Source organism: Heloderma suspectum, chromosome 10, assembly GCF_057233095.1.
Source record: "Heloderma suspectum isolate Gila_16-S chromosome 10, 16-S_ref, whole genome shotgun sequence".
Taxonomy (NCBI): Eukaryota; Metazoa; Chordata; class Lepidosauria; order Squamata; family Helodermatidae; genus Heloderma; species Heloderma suspectum.
The window spans coordinates 1,039,529-1,062,234 of NC_139467.1; the positions used below are offsets into that span (position 1 = coordinate 1,039,529).

General features: G+C 53.1%; 2 protein-coding genes across 13 annotated transcripts in view; one reads left to right on the forward strand and one right to left on the reverse strand.

The window, feature by feature from the left end:
- On the forward strand, positions 1-4,985 carry LOC146337384 (uncharacterized). 4 transcript variants are annotated; one of them, XM_084814540.1, is made up of 4 exons: positions 1-509; positions 1,409-1,625; positions 2,970-3,148; positions 3,855-4,985. In XM_084814540.1, exons 1-4 carry the CDS (start codon positions 480-482, stop codon positions 3,945-3,947), a joined length of 519 nt encoding a protein of 172 aa, XP_084670666.1. In that variant the 5' UTR covers positions 1-479; the 3' UTR covers positions 3,948-4,985. The 4 variants fall into 4 exon arrangements, with proteins under 4 accessions (XP_084670666.1, XP_084670665.1, XP_084670668.1 ...); XM_084814542.1 differs by lacking the exon at positions 1-509 and adding an exon at positions 931-1,118; XM_084814539.1 differs by lacking the exon at positions 1-509 and having other exon boundaries at positions 626-1,625.
- SAE1 (SUMO1 activating enzyme subunit 1) overlaps positions 2,390-22,706 on the reverse strand; it is a 26,365-nt gene continuing 6,048 nt past the window's right edge. Inside the window, exons 1-9 of one of the 9 annotated variants that reach the window (XR_014784958.1) lie at positions 19,938-21,546; positions 19,087-19,198; positions 16,939-17,112; positions 16,472-16,614; positions 15,820-16,155; positions 14,056-14,161; positions 7,921-8,065; positions 6,629-6,698; positions 2,390-5,593 (exon numbers count right to left, since the gene is read on the reverse strand). Coding sequence is in view for 4 of the 9 variants with exons in the window: in XM_084814531.1 (XP_084670657.1) it covers positions 5,501-5,593; positions 6,629-6,698; positions 7,921-8,065; positions 14,056-14,161; positions 16,062-16,155; positions 16,472-16,614; positions 16,939-17,112; positions 19,087-19,198; positions 19,938-20,191 (1,191 nt within the window). In the remaining 5 variants the exon portion in view is untranslated. Of the gene's footprint in view, positions 5,594-6,628; positions 6,699-7,920; positions 8,097-14,055; positions 14,162-15,711; positions 15,734-15,819; positions 16,156-16,471; positions 16,615-16,938; positions 17,113-19,086; positions 19,199-19,937; positions 22,447-22,706 lie in introns of those variants that run through there. The other 8 variants (XM_084814531.1, XR_014784957.1, XR_014784956.1 and 5 more) reach the window with 8 other exon arrangements.

A 22,706-nucleotide genomic window follows, 5' to 3' on the forward strand; every position in this document is an offset into this window, starting at 1 on the left:
GCAGAGCAGCTGGGGGTGCAGCTGCTTGACCAGGCCACTCTGCAACCCTGGCTACCCTCCCTTTGCTGTTGGTGGGATGTCAGGAGCTACCTGACCCCTAGCCAGACAATAGGCCCATTGAGCACAGCACTGTCTGCTGGGGGAGGGCAGGAGGGGACCTGCGGCCCTCCAGATGCTGCTGGACTCCAGCTCCCCCAACCCTGACCATTGGTCCTGCTGGTTGAGGCTGACGGGAGTTGCAGTCCAACAATATCTGGAGGACCATACATTCCCCACCCCTGGTCTCCACAGGTTGGCACCAGCTCCCCCCGCCCCCGGCCTTGGGCAGAGAAGGGGCCTTTCTGGCCCTAGGCCTGCACCTGCCAGCCCTGTGTGGCTGCGATGGGAGAAGGGGGCGAGAAGAGCGGGGTCCCCGCAGTGGTGGCTCGACTGGCCCACGGGACATTCCAGCTGTCACCTTTTCCTTGCTGCCTCTCAGGATGTTCCTGGTTGCTGAAATAACTCTCGCGGTGTGTATTTGCTTCTATCGTTCAGAACGTTTTCCATTTTGTGTACTGTATATTGTCGTTCGCAGGCCAGCTGGATTTTCGCCTACAAAGGTGGCTAAACAAACAAGACCCGAGCAAGGAGCCGCCGCCGCGCAGGACCAAATCGGGTCCGGGACGCGCTTCGCCCCTCCGGCTGCTGCAGCCAGAACCACCGCGGCAGCGACGCGCCCAGAGGGGGTCAGCGCGGTGGTAGCGAGACCCGCCCCCCAGGCCTCAGTGGGTCGCGCCGCCCGCGGGACGGGGATCCCCGCGTGGCCCCGAAGCGCCGCCGCCCGGGGGAGAGGGGGCCGCGCGCCGGCGGGGCCCCCGGGGGGAGGCCGGAGCGCCCCTCCCGCGGGGGATCCCCGGCCCCGCACAAGCCCGAACTTGCCTGCGGAGGGGCGGGGCCGGTGACGTCACGGAGGGCGGGGCTCGCCGGGGCTCGGCAGCCGCCCGGCCGCGCGCGCCGGCCCGCCCGGCTCCAGCGAGGTTGTTGCCGCGCTCCAGCTCGCTCGCGACCCGCCGTCCCGTCGGAGCCTCCGCGCTGCCCAGCGACCCCCGAGCCGCCCCCGGAGGGTTCATGCAGCTGCAGTAAGTGCGGCGGCGGCGGCGGCGGCGGCGGCGGCGGGTCCGCTTGGAGGGACCGCGTCCCGGGGGGGTGGAAGGGGGCAGCCGGGAGCACGTGGGTGCAGCGCAGCCGGGGCGAGCGGGCGGGATCGGGGCGGGGCGACCCCGGCGAGGCGCGGCGCGGCGCGGCGGGCCGGCTGGCACTGCTGGGTTTGTTTACAAACACGGCGCCCGCCCCTCGGCCGTGTCGCGGAGCTCCCGGGCGCCCGGCGGGCTGCGTCTTCCGGCGCCTTGACCGCCTCCTCGCCCGGCAGATCCCCCCGAGCGCCATGGCCAGACCACTGCAGGACCGGAGCCGCGCCGAGCCGCCAGCAGCTGTGTCTGGGAGCCCAGCCTGCCCTGTGGGGGGGACGGTGGCCCTGCCGCCCCCCGTCTGCCGGCCCCCGCTCGCCTGGCCTCCCGGGGTGAACTGCATCTATCGCTGCGGGCGGGGGCCGGAGCCCCCCAGGAGCCGCTCCAGCGGCGCGCGCGGTGAGTGGCGCTCCGCGTGCGGGTGGGCTGGACGCAACAGCGGTCGCCGCGGTCTCCTCGGCCCCGGAACGGGAGGAACCCCCGAGTGCTTCTGACCATGCACAGAGGGCCCTTCCCTCGAACTGGGAGTAGGCGTAGAAAGCGCCGCCGCGGATGGCGCGATTTGTCCCCGGGAAGGCTTGAGCCCGGCAGCGCAGCGCAGCGCAGCGCGCTTGCAGGCGCTCCCCACAGCTCTTCTCGAGTCCTAACGCCGCCGTGGATCGGGCCCTTATTCCCGGGTCTCTCCGCGCGATCGCGGTTGGTAGCAGCAGCTTTTCCGCAAGGAAAGGTTGAGCTAGTCCGGGTGGCGAGAGGAGGGCAGAGCGCCGCGCCCCGCGACAGGTGCCCGCGGCAGGGTGGCCCTGATCGCAGCCCACCTGCCAAACGGGCGAGCAGGAGCCTTTGTGTTTTAGGGGCCGGCCTGCCGGCCGCGTCCTCCCCCCCTCCGGAGCGCCGCGACTCGCGGGAACCCACAGCGGCCGAGGCTGGGCGCTGGGCGCAAGAGCCCGTTCTGGTGAGGCCCGGCCCCTGCAGCCCGGGCCAGTCCCTTCCCGCGCTCATGCTGGCCCCACCCGCGCCGTGCAGCGCCCAGCATCTTCCTCCCGTGCTGAAGGCCCAGGGCGAGCACATGTGCGGCGAGGCAGGGCACCGGTGGCGCTGGCCACCTTCGGGGGTGGGGTGGGGTGGGGGCAGGAATCTGCAGGGACTAGTTTTTCCCCCCTGCCCCACTGCCCTTTGTGCTGCTCACCCAGTGTGCGTGCATGTGGTGGGGGGGACACCTCTCAGTGCAGTGTGGGACACCCCTCCCTTCTGCCCTTTCTCTCATAGGGCAGCCCTTGTAAATGATGAGTCAAATGGGGTGGTGGGGTGGGGAAAACAGCTAGGCTGGACACCAGCCAGCCCATCCCCAGCGAAAGGCTGCACGTGAGCAACATGACGGATGCTCCTACAAAATGGCAGCAAGCCAGGCCTCTGTTGGCAGTTAAGGGGAGCTGGGGCAATGTTGCCCCAAATATACACATCGTGCAGTGTGTGGGGCTAAAACATGGGGGGAGGGAGGAGAACCCAGAGAGTGAGGCGGGCTGAGCTGCAAGTGGGAGAGAGCGGGGAAGCTGTGCGGCGACAGAGGGGCTGTGTCCTGAAATGATCTTTCAGCTGCAACAGGCAGCAGTTGCCAAGGATACAGGAAATGGCGCTCTCATGCTCCCCCCCCTCGCATCTCCTGCTGCTCCGTCCCCAACCTGTCATCTCTGGGGAGAGGACCATTTGCCTCTTTGCACTGACCTCCCTTCCCTTCCTTTGCAGGGAACGTGCAGCCTGCAACCGCCAGCGGCGAGAGGGAGGCAGCCCCAGTGCAGCCTGAGCAGGGGGCAGCACAGTCCAACGGGCACCTTCTTCGCGGGAGCCCGCCCAGCCTGGAGCAGGCCATCGGGGCCCGCCTCCGGCACATGGGGGACCAGTTCCACCACGACCACGAGCAAAGGGTGAGCCTCCTGGGGCAGCTGCAAGGAGGGATTCGGAGCAGTGAGCATGAAACCAGACGCAAGGGGCCTCTCTGGTCCTGCAACCTGGGGCCAACGGCCACCCGGATACCCATAAGCCAGATATGAGGGCAAGAGCACCCTCTTGTGCACGCTCCCCAGCAACTGGTAGCGAGAGGCATGCTGCCTTGGAGCCTAGAAGCAGAATATAGCCTGGTAGCTATAGCCAATGATTGGTAGCCATTGATAGCCATCTCCTCCATGAAGTAAAGAGCATGGGAGGGAGAGGAGCCTTCTCGCTGCCTGCTGCACAAAGGCCTACTGGAGCCCCATGTTACTCGGCTGCATGCAGGACTCCCTCCATGGGGGGCCAGAAGCCCTCTCCTGCCTCCCCCTAGCCCACAAAGACCCCAGCTGGGCCCCCTCGCCCTCCAACGTGTTTGCTCAGCGAGCTGGGCAGGGCCCAGCCGCTGACTCATGGCCTATAAATAGCCCTGGGATATAAGGCAGGGCACAGCGTGTGGAGCGGGCGGCAGGCGGAGCAGGGCTGTGGAGGCTGCAGTGTGGGACCAGCAGCTCTGGCGGAGTCCTCCTGCTTAGTCAAGCAGTGAAACGGGGGGTGGAAGTGGCGACGGAGAGGCATGGACGGGATTTCAGTGCCATGAGCCCCACTTCTCAGTCACCCCCCTCCTTCTCCCCCTCCCTGCAGGAACTCAGGCTGCATGGTGTCCTTTGGGGCCACTTCTACCACTTCGTCTTCCATCTGCTGGGCATCCTGTACAACCTGCCTGCAAGAGGGTAGCAGGTCTTGCGCTGGGCGGTCGCCTGCGGCGGGGCTGGCGTTCTCTTCCTGCTGGCCAGGAGGAAGACTAGCCACACCTGGACTGGAGACACGCCTTGGAGCAGCCAGCACCAACGCTGCTCCCGCCCCAGCCTGCTGGGTCCTTGGACTGCCTGCTCTGGGTGGGCGTGTGGCATACTGCAAGAGGGGCGGGCGGGCGGGCATTGCTCTGCTCTGCCCCCAGCCCAGCAGTGCCTTATGGAGAGCTGCTCACTGGGGTGGGGGTGAGGGGCACGCTAGCACTATGTGAATACTGTTAATTGAGCCTGTATAGGTGGGATGGGGTGGGGGAGAAAATTGCACATGGGACCTGTTGGCTGTTGGGGCAGGCCAAGCAGCGTCCGCTGTAAATAGGGATGTGACTGGGCCTTGGGGGGAAGGGCAGGCGAGAGCTGCACAGTGGTGGTGCAGCAGCTGCTGTATGTATGTATACTGGGATCTCTGTGCTTGTACATAGGACAACTTGGTGCTGCCTGTACATACTTGAGGGGATCGGTTGCTTGTACCTTGGGGGTGGGGGAGAGAGGGAAAGGATTTTGTATGTTTCCTTTTCAATAAAAACTGGACTAAGGCAGCAACCGCTATTCACTCATGTATGACTGGGCAGAGGAATAGAGGAGGCTGCCAGCTGAGGAGCCTGGCTTCTGCCACAGAGCCATCCGATGCGATGGTCAAAAGGCGCCTCTGCAGCTGGCGGGGGGAGCTGGAATAGGACCCAGCGGCCCAGAGCCTTTCAGGCAGCAGCCCATGCTGCGTGAAGCCAGGCTGCCCCGAACAGGCCATGTAGCTCCACCCATGGTGGGGTCAGCCAAAGCCAAATGCCTTCAAGCTGTGTGCCGTGATCCCCGCCACACAGCTGCATCTCTCTCCAAAGGGCTCGTGCTGTGGAGGGGCCCAGGTAGGCCTGCCTTGCTCCCCAAAGGCTCTCCACGCAGGGAGAGACGCTTCCCTGGGAGACTGTCCAACCCTCAGCTGCTGAGGCATGCAGGAGGGGCCCGCAGGCTCACGCCGGCCTCCCCGGCACTCCCAACAGCTGCAGGGCAGGCTCTGCACTGACCCTCCGTTGGGCCACGGGCCACACAACTACAGAAGCAGGCAGCCAAGGAGGCACCGGGCAGGGCTGCAGCACTCTCCTCCAACAAGCCACGGAGCGGCAGTGACAGCCCCAGCAGCTGCTGGACCTTGCCCATTCCCTCGTCCCACCAATCTCCTACTTCCAGGCAAGCAAGAAGGGCCCACGGCGCCCTGGGCAACAACAAGCGGATATGATGTTCCACCCCTTCACATAGGACCCCACAGCCGAGACTCACTGCAGGAGAGGCACATTACTAAAAGAGGATTTTATTGAGTGCTAAGGAAAGGGGGAGGGTTGACTGCTCAGCCTCCACACGCTCGCCTGGGCTTGCTCGCCTGGACCCAAGCCCGTGTGCCAGGCCATGGGATGCCGCAGAGGGAGTTTGACAAAAGGCCACTTGGCTGCAGGCTGTCCAGGGACTGACAGTCATGGCCCAAGCTCAGCTGGGGGCCAGGCGCTCCACGATCCCGTTGCCCTTCAGGCCATCAAAGAAGAAGAAATTGTTGAGGGGAGGATCTCGCTGAGACAGGGCCTAGAAACAGGAGGGGGGGGGTGAGCAGAGATGCACACCCCTGGGAGGAAGGAAGGGATAGGCAACTTCCCCCACTTGCAAGTAGGAGGCAGAAGAGGACCCTTTTAACACTTGCACTGCCAGCCACTCAGGACAGGGCAAGGAGGCATTTTGTTTATCACCACCACCACCCTGCCTTTTTCCCTGTCCTGGGACACAAGGCGGCTTACAAACATTAAAACATATACAATTAAAACATATGAAAATACACAAAAGCTAAAACATAATTAAACAATAGTTAAAATTATATTAAACCATTATTTTAAAACAGCATTTTAGCAGCTTACCCCCAGGTTCCAACTATGTCCCAAAGGCCTGCTGAAATAAGAATGTTTTGGCCTGCCTCCAGAAACACATCAAAGAGGGAGCCATCCTAGCCTCCCTGGAAAGGGCATTCTACAGCTGTGGGGCAGCCACTGAGAAGGCCCTCTCCCAGGTTCCCACCAAACATGCCTGTGACAGTGGTGGGACTGAGAGAAGGGCCTCCTCAGAGGATCTCGGGACATGGGCAGGTTCATAAGGGAGGATTCGGTCTTTCAGATAACCTGGACTGGTGCCGTATAGGGCTTTATAGGTCATAGCCAGCACTTTGAATTGTGCCCGGAAACAGACTGGAAGCCAGTGAAGCTGTCTTAACAAGGGAGTTGCATACTCCCTGTGGCCAGCCCCAGTCAACAGTCTGGCAGCAGCTCTTTGGACCAGCTGCAGTTTCTGAACACTCTTCATAGGCAGCCCCTTCTCTAGAGGCCAAGATCCCCCACACCCTTCCCCAGGAATGCTCAGCTTGTGTGTGTGTGTGTGTGTGTGTGTGTGTGTGTGTAGGGGGAGATGAGATACAAGATATAGCTTGCAGCTGTGCTGATGGGTGGACCACAAACAAGAACCACACTCTGTAGAAACTCACCATCCACAGAAAAGAGCCCCCATCATCCCTCAAATCCAGTTCCAGGCCTTAACCCAGGGAGACATACTTAGGACAAGGAGAACACTCCTTACCTTGACAACCTCCTGGCTGAGCACTCCTCCAACCACAGCACAGACAGGAGCCATTTCTGAGAAGCAGCAGCTAAGTGACATAAAGAAGGAACTGTCAGAAATTGCGCACACTGGGGACGGGGGGGGGGGGGTATTGACAGCTAAGGGAATTGCCTCTTTGTGGAGCCAGCAGAAACACAGAAGGGTGCCCTGCATAAGGATGCACCCCGTATCCTGGTCCAGAGGACCAATATAGGGACACCTTGAGTGGGGAGGCAGGGCCAGGAGCATCCTTGATCCACTGTAGCCTGGGCAACAAAAGCCTGTCTGGTGTTATCCACCGTGCACCTGCCTAGCAGGCATTCCACACAGTCCAGTGTGGCCTGGACAGGGTGCCCCCACATGCTCCAGACAGCTTTGCTAAACATAGCCCCCAGCCGCTCAGCCCCATGGCAGGCCCACATTCCCTCCCCCCCCACACACCCTGTCCAGGCCCCAGCTGAGTGATGTACAGCAACATGCCAACAGAAGGGGCTGTCAAGTCTAGCCAGTCCCCAGATGGGCACAGGAGGGCCTGCTGCCACACACCTACACGCCCCTGCTCCCTCCAGGAAGGGAGCAGCAGCAGCTGCCCCTCCACCCTCCCTGAAGCAAGGCTTTCCAAGGGCAAGGAGCTGCCGCTGGCACTCCCCCAGGAAGCTTCTGCACAAGACTGAGTGCTGCACAACACAACTCCTGGGTTCCTCAGCGAGTGCCAAAGATTAAGTATTAATGCCTGACCTTGGGGCAGTGGGTGGGGGAAGGGGGCTGAGCTCTTGCCAGCAGACAAGCTGCCCACATCGTGATCGGAAGCGGAACAGCCAGCACACAGGAGAGCAGCTTGGCCAGGCAGACTGAGGCAGGACAGGTAGAGAGATCACTAGCCATGCAGAAATCCCTCCTGCCTGCTTCTTCAGCGTCTCCAGCCCAGGCTCCGAGAGGGGGATGCAGTCCTGTCAGTTCACTCCGACACCTTCCCACCTTGGTACCCTGAGCCAGCTTCCTTCCCCAAATACTGGCACCTCAAGTCTCCCCAGCTGAAAAAGGCCCACTGCAGCCTTGACACACAAGGACTCAAAAGCCCAGAGAGCCTCTTGGCACACGACTGACTAGGTGTGCCATGGCACTATGGGCCAACCCAGCATGTGCTGAAGACAAGGCAGCAAAGCCTAGCAGCGGCCTGGAATGCTGGGCTTGGCCCAAGCAGGCAGAGGCTGTCCCCGCCGGAGTGAAGAGACATGCCTCTGAGGAACAGAACCAAAGCAGGCACCCACCTGACGAAGTCATCAGGCAGCAGGTCACTCCCAGCACCCAGGGAGGCCAGCACATCGGTGCGCATCTGCAGGAGCCTCTCTGCGTCCTCTGCGTAGCTCTGCAGGGAAGGTTCTCGACCCTTTTCGGCCCGGAATTTCAGAAGCACTGCAGGAGAAGGTGGCAGCGACAGGATGAGCTGCACAAAAAGGAGCAGACCATACCAAGACCCCTGGACTGATGTGGCCTCCAAGATGGCCCAACCCAGATCATACTCATATCTGGCAGTCTGCTGGTGCTCCGGGTGCGCTGGGCCCTTGAACCTGTTGAGGACTCCTGGAAGTGGGTTGCGGAGTTCTCACTGCCTGCCACTGGCTCCCATGGGCAACAGGAGCTTCTCCCAGACGTCCCCCAGTGCTCTCCACACTGCGCAGCACATATCCGCAGCCGCGCACTGCTCTCCATCATACACGCGCAGACATGAAGGCGCAAAGGAGACAAATGCTCTTGGGGCGGATCTCATCTGTACAGGCTGGCTCATGCACGCGCACAAGTGGACTTGCCCAGCTGCCCCCTGCGGTTAAGCCCCTTCTGCCTGAGCCAGCTGCTGAAGAGAGCCCCCAAGCAGGGCTGGTTTCCGCAGGGCTCATTTCTAACACCCAAGAACTGATGGGGCTCACAGGATCGGGGAAGAGAACGCAATAAAAGACAGCAGTCCCTTTCAAAATGGCTTCCAACCTTCAGATGGTCTCCTGTGGTTCAGGCATCAGCCTGTGTGGGGGAGGGGAGGGATGGCAAGGCCGATCCCAGCCTCCTCTTCTAGGCCCACCCACAGGCAACCTTTTCTGCAAGAATCCACTACACCCCAAGCCCTCCTTCTCCAGCATGCCCCCTGATCAAACAAACCAACACACCTGCAAATTACCTCACTGGCTCGCAGCAAAATTCGGTGGTCATAAAAGATTTTTTTCTTGAAACTCTTTTGACACTGTGCTTGCAGTCACTGCTTTGGGCGAGAGTCTGGAAGCAGGACCAGCTGTTTCAGTTAGACCTGGTCTCAGAGAAGGCCTCACCCTCTGGCAACCAGCCTCCTTGCCCAGCCCCACTTGCCTTCCCAGAACTAGAATCCCCCAGCACTGACAGGTCAAAAGAAGCTGCATGATGGCACCAATTATGTCTTGGGTCCAGAACATGATAAACACCCGAGACCCAAGTATGTCGCGAAGACCCGTGGACTCGCCAGGTATGTTGTCTCCCGGGAGGACGGATTAGAGACGTGACTGAAAGGTTGCCTGCACTCATAAAGCCCACTGACAGGTATCCCTTTCCTCTCATCCATGTGGGAACAAATGATACTGCCAAGCGGAGCTATGAAGAAATCACGTCTGACTTTGAAGCTTTGGGAAGGAAACTCAAGAAATTTGGAGCCAGATAGTTTTCTCATCCATACCAGTAGTTAGAAGAGGGACAGAAAGGGAACAAAAAATACTCCGGGTGAATGACTGGCTACGAAGGTGGTGCCGACGAGAGAGATTTGGATTCTGGGACCACGGGCTATACTTCCTGGAAGATGGGCTGTTGGCTAGGGATGGGTTGCACCTCACAAAGGAGGGGAAGAATGTGTTTGGCCACAGCATGAAGAACTTCTTCAGGAGGGCTTTAAACTGAATCCTACGGGGAAGGGAGATGTAAAGTTGGGGGTAACAATGGATGTAGGCGCATGCACTCCAACGGAGAGAACAGCTCGGATAGCGTCCAATAATAGTCTTCAGACACATGTAGGAAGAAAGCCAGACTATGAAGCATGTGGTCTTCGATATCTATATACTAATGCCCAGAGTATGGGAAACAAACAGAACGAACTTGAACTCTTAATACACGAGGGAAATTATGACTTGCTAGGTATAACTGAGACTTGGTGGGATGACTCTCATGACTGGAATACAGCAATTGAAGGATATAACTTGTTCCAAAAGAACAGGAGGAACAGAAAGGGAGGTGGGGTTGCACTGTATGTGAAAAATACATATCTCTGCACAGAAATACAGGAGGAGGAGCTTGGTAGCCCCATCGAGAGCATCTGGATCAAAATAAATGGAGCGAAGAATAAAAGGAACCTGGTGGTCGGAGTCTACTACCAGCCACCCAATCAAGGAGAAGACAAGGATGACACTTTGGAAAAACAAATAGCCAAAGTTTCAAGGAAGCATGATGTAGTAGTAATGGGGGACTTCAATTTCCCCGATATTTGTTGGGAGACAAATTCTGCAAAACATGGCCCCTCCAGGAAATTCCTGACTTGTGTGGCGGATAACTTCCTCCTACAGAAAGTAGAGGAAGGAACTAGAGGATCGGCTATCCTTGACTTGATCCTAACCAACAGAGATGACTTAGTGGATAAAGTAGCAGTTACAGGAACTCTGGGGGAAAGCGACCATGTTGTACTTGAGTTCTTGGTTCTAAGGGAAGCAAAAGCCGAGTGTACTCAAACGCGTACCCTGGATTTTAGGAAAGCTGATTTTAATAAACTCAGAACAATGATCAGTAAGGTCCCATGGCAAGCAATGCTAGCGAGAAAAGGAGTCCAAGATGGGTGGGAACTTTTAAAAAAGGAAATTCTCAAGGCACAATCACAAACAATTCCAACAAGAAGAAAAGGTGGAAGACAACAGAAGAAGCCAATGTGGCTTCACAAAAAGCTTAGGGATGACCTGAAAACAAAAAAGGACACATATAGGAAGTGGAAAGAAGGCCAAGTAACAAAGGAAGAGTACAGGCAGGTAGCACAGAATTGCAGGGATGGCGTCAGGAAGGCTAAAGCGGAGAACGAGGTGAGGTTAGCGAGGGATGCTAAAAACAACAAAAAGGCTTTCTTCAGCTACGTGCATAGTAAAAGGCAGAGGAAAGAAATGGTTGTTCAGCTATTAAATAAGGATGGCAAAATGATAACAGAGGACAAAGAAAAGGCAGAGGTGCTCAATTCCTACTTTGGCTCAGTCTTCTCCCAAAAGAGGGTCTATGACCCCCCTGGCAAAGGCGAAGTACAGGCTGAAGGGGCAGGATTGCAGCTTGAGATCGACAGGCATATGGTCAAGGAACACCTCATTACTTTGAATGAGTTCAAATCTCCAGGGCCAGATGAACTGCATCCTAGAGTCATAAAGGAACTGGCAGAAGAACTCTCAGAACCTCTGTCTGTTCTCTTTGAGAAATCATGGAGGACGGGGGAAGTGCCAGATGACTGGAGGAGGGCTAATGTTGTCCCTATCTTCAAAAAGGGAAAAAAGGAGGAACCTGGGAACTACAGACCAGTCAGTCTGACATCAGTCCCTGGGAAAAGTCTGGAGCAGATTCTAAAGCAATCCATCTGGGGGCACCTTGAAAACAATGCAGTGATTACTCAAAGCCAACATGGATTTGTCAAAAACAAGTCCTGCCAGACAAATCTGATCTCATTTTTTGATCAAGTAACCTCCCTTGTGGACCGTGGGAATGCTGTAGACATCATATACCTCGACTTCAGCAAAGCTTTCGACAAAGTGCCCCATGATCTCCTGATGAGCAAACTAGCTCAAAGTGGGCTAGATGAAACAATGATCTGGTGGATCCACAGTTGGCTACAGAATCGGACTCAAAGAGTGCTTCTCAATGGGACCTTCTCAAGCTGGGGAGAGGTAACGAGTGGGGTACCGCAGGGCTCAGTCCTGGGCCCAGTGCTCTTCAACATTTTTATGAATGACTTGGAGGAGGAGGTGCAGGGAATGCTGATCAGATTTGCAGATGACACCAAATTGGGCGGGATAGCTAAGACTTTGGAAGACAGAAACAAAATTCAAATTGATCTGGATAGACTGGAGCGCTGGGCAGAAAACAACAGAATGACATTTCATAGGGATAAATGCCAACTTCTGCACCTAGGAAAAAGAAACCAAATGCAGAGTTACAAGATGGGGGATATGTGGCTCAACAACACTACAAGCGAGAAGGATCTTGGAATTGTTGTCGATCACAAGCTGAATATGAGTCAACAATGTGATGTGGCTGCAAAAAAGGCCAATGCTGTTTTGGGCTGCATTCATAGAAAGCATAGCTTCCAAATCCTGGGAAGTACTAGTCCCCCTCTACTCAGCACTGCTTAGGCCTCATCTGGAGTACTGTGTCCAGTTCTGGGCACCACAGTTGAAGAAGGATGCAGACAAGCTGGAGAGGGTTCAGAGGAGGGCAACAAAGAGGATCAGGGGACTGGAAACAAAGCCCTATGAAGAGAGTCTGAATGAACTGGGCATGTTTAGCCTTGAGAAGAGAAGACTGAGGGGAGATATGATAGCGCTCTTCAAATACTTGAAAGGTTGTCACAGAGAGGAAGGCCAGCATCTCTTCTCGATCATCCCAGAGTGCAGAACACGGAATAATGGGCTCAAGTTACAGGAAGCCAGATTCCGGCTGAACACCAGGAAAAACTTCCTGACTGTTAGAGCAATACGACTATGGAACCAATTACCTAAGGAGGTAATGGGCTCTCCCACACTGGTGGAGTTCAAGACGAGGCTGGACAGCCATCTATCAGGGATGCTCTGACTTGGATTCCTGCAATGAACAGGGGGTTGGATTCGATGGCCTTGTAGGCCCCTTCCAACCCTACTATTCCATGATTCTATGACCCCCCAACACAAGCACCAGGGAGAAAGAAGCTGACAGATGCAACAGAAAACACACACACCCAGCCACTCTGCATGGCACCCCAGAAACAGAAGCCACATTCCACACTGGCACAGGGTGGACACAGCTGCCCCAAAGGGCATTTTTAGCCAGCTGCTGCTATCCTCAATTTTCTCAAGCCTAAAAACAAGGAAAGGTTGGAGCCAGCATCCATCGCCCAGCATAGGAAGTGGTCTGCCTGTGGACTCCCTGTCCCTCATGCTCTGCCCAGGTGCACAGGTGAGCAGGCAGCAGCACCTCCCAGCCCAAAGGAGACGGCAGCACAGTCCATGCAAGCAGCCAACGGAGTGCTTCCTGGGCTCAGCTTAGGCTAATCTCTCAGCTGCTCTGTGAGCAGCAGCAAATATTGCCTTCAACCCTTGTGGGGCTCCATCCCTGTTACCAGACCCCACAGAATCATTCAGAATTCAGCACCTCCATGAAGGTGTACACCAGGAGCCAGGAAGTGCAATGCACTGAAGCCAGACAGTAATGAAACCGCCTGAGGAACAGTCAGAGGGCACCACAGAAGTTAGGTCCAGCATGCCCAGTCTTCTCAATGTAGCTCTTGCCAAAACATCCAAGACTTGCCATCTCAGGAGCCCTCTTGCAAAAACCCCTATTGAGGAACTTTCTTTCATGGTGATATTGTTGGCAACCCTTTCCCTGGAAGTGTCCATGCAGTTCCATCCTCCCCCTTTGTGAAAGCTGATGGGAAAAAATCTCCAAGGTTGATTTCTCGCTCCTGCGCACAGACACACAGGCTTTAACTCTCTTCCCATGGGATGGGAAAGGAGGAATAACCAACTAGGAAGAAGGAGAAAGTTGAGCTCCCAGAGTTACTATGATCTGCACAAGATCAAGATATAAACGTTATATTATAAAGCATCTGCTCGCTTTCTACAGGCCACAGTTGCACTTGAACTGGACTCCTGTCATCAAGAAGAAAACGCATGATGTGAACCCTCTTGTTGGCCAGTGGTGCATCTCTTCATTAAAAGAATGGAACAATTCTGCCTTGGAGACCCAAATTCTGGCAATGTGCCTGCTGCTTTGCAGCCCTGCAGCTTTGCCATGGATTAGGGAAACTGGCACATATCAGGTACAGCCCACCCTCCTCATGCTAGGCCCACGTGCACACATGCACACCACCCACCCGTATCCAGGGAAGAGAGCTGGGTCCTTGTGTCACCAAGCAGAAGCATCTGAGGGATGAATGCCTGGCCTGTTCCACGGACAGTCCCACAAGCCCCTTTGCCTGCCTCAGCTGCGCCTGTACAGAACTGCCCTGCTGCTTCTTGGGCCCGCAAGGAGCTCACGTGCTTGCCAGCTGGACACAGCTCCATTGTCCGCTATGGTCAGGAGTCAGATGATCCTAAGAGCTGTGTCATGTGACACACTGCAGCATTGCCCTCCTGCTCCCAGCACATGCTCACTCGGGCCTCCAAGTGGTGTCTTACCTTGGAGCAGAAAGTAATCTGGTGCGGTGCGCTTCAGGGCCACCTTGGCCTTCTCACTGCTCCAGCTGACCGCCAGGGCCTCTTTCAGGAGGCAGAAAGCCACACGCTGGGGAAGGAAAGGACAAGGAATGAATGGAAGCATGTGGGCTCAGACCTAGGCCAGCTGCCCTCTGTGTGAACTGACAACTGCCCTCCCATTCCAAGCAAGAAACGACAGCACAAGAGCTCATGAGCAACCATCTTTCCAGGGAACCACTGCAAGGGGGAACTTCAGGCCTGGTCAAACTGTGGACCCCCCACACACTTGGAATGAGTCCAGATGTGTTGTTTTCATCTTTTGGGGTAAACTTTACTTGCTATCTTTCTGACCAGAGGTACAACACAGCTGCTCAGGGGTGACTCTGAATAAAATGCACACCTGGGAGTGGGGGAAGTTTTGAAGGCCAGGCGGGGCTGGGTTGGCCACATTTGGGGAGCATTATTACCCCATCTGCACTGTCCCAGTGCAAGCCATGCAAGACCAGATGTCTCAGCCAAGAATCCAGGGCTGCAAACAAATCAAGCAGCATTCTCATCCACGTGAAGACACCCTCTCCAAGGCAGGACACAAACATTAACTGGAACCATTACTACCCAGTGGAATCCAATTGCCAGGAATGAGCCAATTCCTATTTTTCATCCCAATAGGAAACAGGGACAATTTTTCTAAAGCTTTATCAGAGGCATGCCCATTCTTTTTTTTTTTTAAAAAAAAGAACACTTAACTGGTTGACTTAGCTACTGGCACCTGGCAGCCTACACGGTAGTGGCCAATTGCATGGCTGGTGGTTTGTCAAACAAGCACAGAAACTGGCATCCAAAAAGGTTGCAGTCTCCATTATTTTAAAAAATAGAGAACCAGTCAGCTGGTTTCTAGTTCTCTCAGTTGAAAAAATAAAGCCCAGGAATTCAAGGCTCAGATACTAGGAATGGGGCATCCAGTGACTGATAGTCCCCATGCCCAGACACTGTCCACATGTTCCTGAGCTTACTTTTTTTTACTAACAGAAAGCTATAAATAAAACAAATAAATCTCCCAATTCTTTAGATGCAAACTTGTACATCCACTGCAGCTCTATCCCTCTCATGCAACCTCCATTTTCTGTTGTCACATCCTATCCTCAACCAGTAACGGCCAACATAAGCCAGTTTCCGTGGCCTGCCCTCCTCCCTCTGTCCCCACAGCTCCTTGAGGAAGAATCCCAAAGGTCCTTGAAGACACTGAACTCTGAAAGCACAACCATATAGGACAGACAGGTCCACTCTGCACGTGTTCTCTGTTCCAGTCTGGGGATCCTTGGCACAGGATCTCTGCAGCCTTAACAGAAATGCAGTTTCTCATAGCAACTAGTCCTTATATGGCGATTAGTGTTCAGAAGACCCTTGCTCTTGTCCACCTAAAGAACAAGCCTACAAGCACAGCCTTGAGGTCTTGGCCTTTGTTTTACAGAAGCGAAGAGACAGATCAGCTCAAAGCAGGGCTCAGCTGATGTTACAGTGGAGGTCATCTCACCACTCTGAATGGGTTGAACTGTTCCTTCTCACTTCTGCATCATTTAGTGTTCTGAGGCATGCCATGGAGCCATAACCCAACTCTTATATGAAAGGGAAGGGCCAGGTCTGCAGATGGGTCTAGAGGCTAAGCACAGGATGAGACACATGTGACTGATGCTGCTGCTACTGCGCTGGGGGAGGGGGGCTCCAGGAGGACAAGGGCAGACTTGCCTGACGGCAGGAGGAGGAAGGTGCAGCTCAAGGGCATACTTGAGATGAAGACCAGGAAACAGCACACTGCTGTATGTGCCTAATGCGGAAGAGAGGGAAGGGAAGAGGGGAAGCCGCCTCCGACAGAAGCGGCCTAGCACCGCCTTCTCCTTGAGCAGCGAAGCCTTGCCGGTGCAGGCACAGATCCTCGTGCTTCTGTTCCAAAGGGCCACTGGGCTCCTCAGAGGCAGCCTCCCACGCACCTTCTTCACCAGGGTGGTCTCCATGAAATCCAGCTTGGCCTTCTTGGCGTCAGGTCCGTCCCCCACGCCCTGGCTGGCAATCTTCATCTTCTCTCTGCAAGACACAGAGAGATTAACACCAGAGCACGCGCCCTTCCCTGCAGCCTGTCGCGGGCTCTTTTACAACAACACCCTCACGTTCACCAGGGCAAGAGCAGGCAGGAGGAGCGACGAAGAACACAGACAGGCAGGATGGCTCTCCAGCTCCCTCCAGTGGCCACGCTCCAGAGAGGCGGTTTGGTGAGTTTGCTCTCAAAGCACCTGCTTCCAGACCTAGAAGCCCTGTGTGTGGAAGCCTCGGAGCCAATTCAGGCGTGTTTTCCAGCAAGCCCCCAATTCCAGCCTCACTCCCCAACCCCAGACAGACTCACTCCACAAATTCATGCTCGCCTAGGTTGGCAAACATGTAGCCATGGTAACCAAAGACATCTCCCATGAAGAACTTGATGTGGTTCTTGTGGCAAATTTGGTCGACCTTCACAAGGATCTCCCGGGAGCAGCATGTCAGGCACACCTGCAAGGCAAGAGCCACCCAGGCCAGACATCAACTCCCTGCAAGCTGTGGAAGCACAGAGCGGTCAAACAGTCTCCCCACCAACACACCCAGGGGGGCGCGGACCTTCTATTAAAGAAGGCACTTCATTGCCCCTTGCCTCCCCTCTGACTTGTTGGATGGACAATCAGAAGCGGAGGCAGCTCTCAGGCACTAGAGCGAGCAACCTGGAGTCACAGCCATGGTGGGAATGTTGGGCTCTTTTCCCTCCTACAACTCTCAGCAAGGTTTGTGGGAGATGGCATGCAAGGCAGAGTCTCCCGTTATGCTCCTGTTGGAACTCACCACATCAAAATGAGTGAAGAATTCTTCTGCCTTCTGCTCAACATTCTCAGGGTCTGCTTTCACATCGACCATGGGATTGAGGTCCTGAGCACGCTCCAGCGAGGCTTCCGCCCTGTTCTTTCCCGATGAACCTACAGGGATCAGGAACTGTGCTTGCGTATCTTCTGGCAATACCTAGGTAGCAGAGAGGGAGCCATCTCACACCTTTTCCTTGGAACAGGATCACACTTGGGGACAGGGATGAAATCAGAGCTGGAGAAAATCCCAGGTACCCAGACAGAAAAATAATAGCACCAGGACAGCTGGTAGGTCTGGCATTTTATTCCTGGTGAACAGAAGCATGCAAGAGAGGGGCCAATGAGGGTTCTGTGTCCAACCCCTCAACACTTTGCCTGACACACCTTGCTGCAAATACAGAGGAAATACATATTTCCAAAGGAAACCGTTGCTCTGCTTGGTCACTCATTTCGGCTACAAAATTTTGCTTTCAATTTATCATGTAAGGCATGTTTATCCTACCCTTTCTTCAAGGAACTCAGGGTGGCATGTAGGGTTCCCATCTCCATTTTATCCTCAGAACAGTCCTGTGAGGTAGATTACACTGAGAGACGGTAACTAGTCCAAGGTCCCCCAATAGACTTCATGGAAAAGCAGGGATTTGGACCCAGGCCTCCCTGACTGTAATTTGGCATTCCAGCCCTTCACCACGTTTACATACTTGCATGCTGCTTTTATGTCAAAGTACTCAGGTAGTGGTTTATATTTTATAATAATGGCTTACAATCTAAGAGACATACAACATAAAAGCAAAAAGGAATAGAGAAAGTTTAGTTTAGCTCAGTTCACTAGGTCCACAGAACAGAGATCCAATTAAAATATCACCAAATACAGCTGGGCTGTTTGGGTATAAGCCTGCCAGGAATCCCACTAGTACTACTTAAATTATTCTAAATTAAAGTAGTTTAGGAACATTAGAAGCTGCCTGAGACCAAGTCAGACCATTTGGTTCATCTAGCCCAGTACTGTCAACACTGACTGGCAGCAGCGGCTCTCTAGGGTTTCAGGCAAGTGTTTTTCCAGCCCCACCTGGAGATGCTGGGGATCAAACCTGGGACCTTCTGCATGCAAAGCAGGGGCTCTGCCACAGAGCCACAGCCTCTAGTTTAAGAGCATGTGAAAGCAATGATCAACTTGAGGTAGTTGTTTTTCTGCCAGGGCTCTTCTGTGCCTTTAACAGTTGCTTGACATGCAGAAAGGCAACAGATTTAGCTTTCATATGGAGATGTAATGGGGAAACATCAGGCTGCTGAGAATTCTATCAGGCAGCTGTCAAAATAACAGGAGCCCAGCCTAAAAAAAAGTTGGCAACATTGCACAGGTGTGAGCCAACTAAAGGGCAATAATAAATTTATCATTGCCTAAGCAATAGAAGGAGCAGGCACGCTCTTTTGCTTCTTTCTCTGAGAAAGCACACATGGGCTGTACGTCTTTGCTCTCCCACCCAGATCCTCCTGCATTCCCTTTCTTGCAAACTCTTGCTCATCTCCTCACTATAAGGCCTGCTGTAAGCTCAAGAAAGAAAAGAAAAAGATCCACCTTGTGGCCCAAAAGCCACATGCTGCAGTGCAGTCAGAAAATTAAACCTGCTTTCCTCTTTCCACATCTAACTCTTATCTAAATAAAATACGATTCCCCTCCCCCGTACTACTTCTATCTGAGCAAGAACACCCACAAGGGAAGATCAGCTTAGCCTCAACTAGATATGCCTGTTTACAACGTGCCACATTGTCAAACTGATCTGCCTCCTCTACCTTTTCCCTCGACTCCCCTTCTCTTGTTTTCCTTGCATTAAGCCTGACAGCAGGGCAGGTGTCATTTTCATTTACATACGGTGCCTGACACCAGCACCATGCTGAATTCTTGACAGATGCAAGACATTTTTTTGCCTGAAAAGTAGGATAAAATAAATAAGTAGGATTGTCTGGGCCAGTAGGCGGATGCACCCCCACGAACTAGCTTGATGTTGCCCTCATATGACCAAGTCCGCCACTCCAGGATCAGAGGATGCTCAGGTACGCAATGTGAACGGATTCTCATAACTACAGGAAGCCCGCTAGGACTTGCTCTGCATGACAGAAGAACACCCACCTGCTGATGGTCAAGCATAGTCAGGGCTTTGACTCCTGCCAGGATGAGGTTCTTAGCCACTTCCGCTCCCAGACCCTTCATGCCCACCAGCAGCACCCGAGACGCCCGGAGGCTGCAGAGCAAAAGAGGCAGACATCAATGCCCTGATCTCAGTACCTGAGCCAATGACAGGCGGCATCTATGCAATTCAATCTAGAAAAGAACTGCCAACAAAAAACAATTGGTCACAAATGTGAGTGCCAGGGTGTTATCTGGGGTCAGCAGACCAGATCGTATACCAACGTAGTATTAACCAGTAAAGCTAGTAATCTGCTCAACTCAATTTAGGGTGCCACTCTTGACCTTTCAAGCCCTAAAAAGGCCTGAGATTTAAAGCAGTCTCTCAAGAATTACTTCTTTCCATGCAAACCTGCCCAAGACCTTTGTTCAGTTTCTAAGGTCTTTCTCTCCCTGCCCACCCAGCCCAGGTAAATTTGCAGTGGGCATGAGACAGGGTCTCTTCAGTTGTGGTGCCCAGAATGTAGAACACATGGCCCTTTCACTGCCTGCTTTTAGACAAGGAGTTCAAGATTAGCCTGTTTTTTATTTCAGTGGGCATTTTTCAAGATATTGTCTATTTGCTTTTAACCTACAGTGGTGAGAAAAAGTTTGTTAACCCCTTAGGATTGTCACATATTTCCAACCTAAAATGTTAGTAGATCTTAATCTAACCCCATAATCCTAAATAAAGAATAGATAACCTGAGTAAACAAATGACACACAAACATGATGCCTTTTCAACATTTATTTATCCACAACTGATTCAACATTCAATAGCTATGTGTGAAAATGTGAACCTTTAGATTCAGTACCTGGTGGCACCTCCTTGAACAGCACTGACTGCAAGTAAACGTTTCCTGTAGCTGTCTGTCAGTCTCTCACATCGGTTTTGAGAAATTTTGGCCCATTCCTCCTTACAGAATTGCTTCATCTCAGTGGCATTTGAGGGCTTCCTTGCATGAACAGCTCGCTTCAGGTCCTGCCACATTTCAATGGGGTTTAGCTCTGGACTTTGACTAGGCCATTCTAAAACATGGAATTCCTTCTTCCGCAGCCATTCTGTCATAGATCTGCTTGTATGTTAAGGATCACTGTCATGTTGCACGACCCACTTTGGGTTCAGCTTCAGCTCACAGATGGATGGCCTGATATTCTCCTCTAGAAACTTCTGATACACTGCAAAATTCACAGTGGTATCAAAGATGGCAAGTCGTCCAGGTCCTGATGCAGCAAAGCAGGCCCAAACCATCACACTATGCTTGATGGTTGGGATGAGGTTCTTCTGTTGGAACTCAGTGTTTTTCACTAAACATGATGTTTCTCACTGAGGGCAAAAAGTTTTACATTTAACTCGTCTGTCCAGAGAACATTCTTCCAGAAGTCTTGGGGATCATCTATGTGATCTTTAGCGAACTTCAGATGGGCAGCAATGTTCAGAGAACATTGTTTTCCTCCTGGCTATCCTCCCGTGAACACCATTCTTGTTCCAAATTTTTCTGATTGTTGAGTCATGAACACTCACATTAGTCAAGGCGAGAGCGGCCTGCGGATCCTTGGATGTTACTCTGGGGTTCTTTTTGACTTCCTGGATGATGTGCCAGTTTGTTCTTGGAGAGATTTTGGTAGGACTACTGCTCCTGGGTAGAGCGACTGTGGTCTTGAACCTTCTTTATTTGTAGACTGTCTGTCTGACAGAGGATTGGTGGAACGCCGAATCCTTAGAAATGGTTTCTAGACTGATAAGCACCAATAACTGCTTTCCTGAGGTCCTCAGAGATGTCTTTTTATTGTGGCATGACGTGTTTCCACATAACCATATGGTGAAGACCAAACTCAAGTTTCTGATACTTTTTAGGGTGGGGTTCCCTTTAACTGAGCTGATACAACTAGGGGTTTGTTTACTTTTGCACATACTCTGACTCTTAAGTACTCATTGTTTACATAATTTATACATAATTTTATTTCACAAGACACAGAATTGGTTAATATAAACCCTATTGGATATTTAGAAAAGGACTGGTTTTGACTCATGAAGGCTATCATGGTAAAACTATGGAATTTCCATAATTATCATTAGGGTTCACAAACTTTTTTCTCACCATTGTATTTCTACTTTTTCAAAGACTTTTTAAAATTGTTTCAGATTTGATGTTTTTACTGTTTGTTGTGGCGAAGGGGCTTGCGTAACTCAGTGAAGCCATAAGCTATGCCGTGCAGGGCCACCCAAGACGGACAGGTCATGGCAGAGAGTTCTGACAAAATGTGGTCCACTGGAGAAGGAAATGGCAACCCACTCCAGTATTCTTGCCAAGAAAACCCCATGGAACGTATCACAAGGCTAAAAGATATGATGCCGGAAGATGAGCCCCTCAGGTCGGAAGGTGTCCAATATGCTACTGGGGAAGAGCAGAGGGTATTTCCAAGTAGCGCCAGAAAGAGTGAAGCAGCTGGGCCAAACCCGAAAGGACACTCAGCTGTGGATGTGTCTGGTGGTGAAAAGAAAATCCGATGCTGTAAAGAACAATATTGTTTAGGAACCTGGAATGTCAGATCAATGAATCAAGGTAAGCTGGAGGTGGTCAAACATGAGATGGCAAGATTGAACATCGACATCTTGGGAATCAGCGAACTAAAATGGACAGGCGTGGGCGAATTTAATTCAGGTGACCATCATATCTACTATTGTGGGCAAGAATCCCTTAGAAGAAATGGAGTAGCACTCATAGTCAACAAAAGGGTGGGAAAAGCAGTACTGGGGTACAATCTTAAAAATGATAGAATGATCTCAGTACGAATCCAAGGCAAACCATTCAACATCACAGTAATTCAAGTCTATGCCCCAACCACTGAGGCCGAAGAAGCTGAGGTTGATCGGTTCTATGAAGACCTACAACACCTTCTAGAACTAACACCAAAAAAAGATGTCCTCTTCATCATAGGGGATTGGAATGCTAAAGTAGGAAGTCAAGAAATCACCGGGATAACAGGCAGGCATGGCCTTGGTGTACAAAATGAAGCAGGACAAAAGCTAATAGAGTTTTGCCAAGAGAACATGCTGATCATAGCAAACACTCTTTTCCAACAGCACAAGAGGCGACTCTACACATGGACGTCACCAGATGGTCAATATCGAAATCAGATTGATTATCTCCTTTGCAGCCAAAGATGGAGAAGCTCCATAGAGTCAGTAAAAACAAGACCTGGAGCTGACTGTGGCTCAGATCATGAGCTGCTTCTTGCAAAATTTCGGCTTAAATTGAAGAACGTCGGGAAAACCACTAAACCGTTCAGGTATGACCTAAATCATATCCCTGATGAATATACAGTGGAGGTGAGGAATAGATTTCAGGGATTAGACCTGATAGACAGAGTGCCTGAGGAACTATGGACGGAGGTCCGTAACATTGTTCAGGAGGCAGCAACTCAATCCATCCCAAAGAAAAAGAAATGCAAGAAAGCCAAGTGGCTGTCTGATGACGCTTTACAAGTAGCTGAGGAAAGAAGGGAAGCGAAAAGCAAGGGAGAAAGGGGAAGATATAGCCAACTGAATGCAGAGTTCCAGAGAATAGCAAGGAGAGACA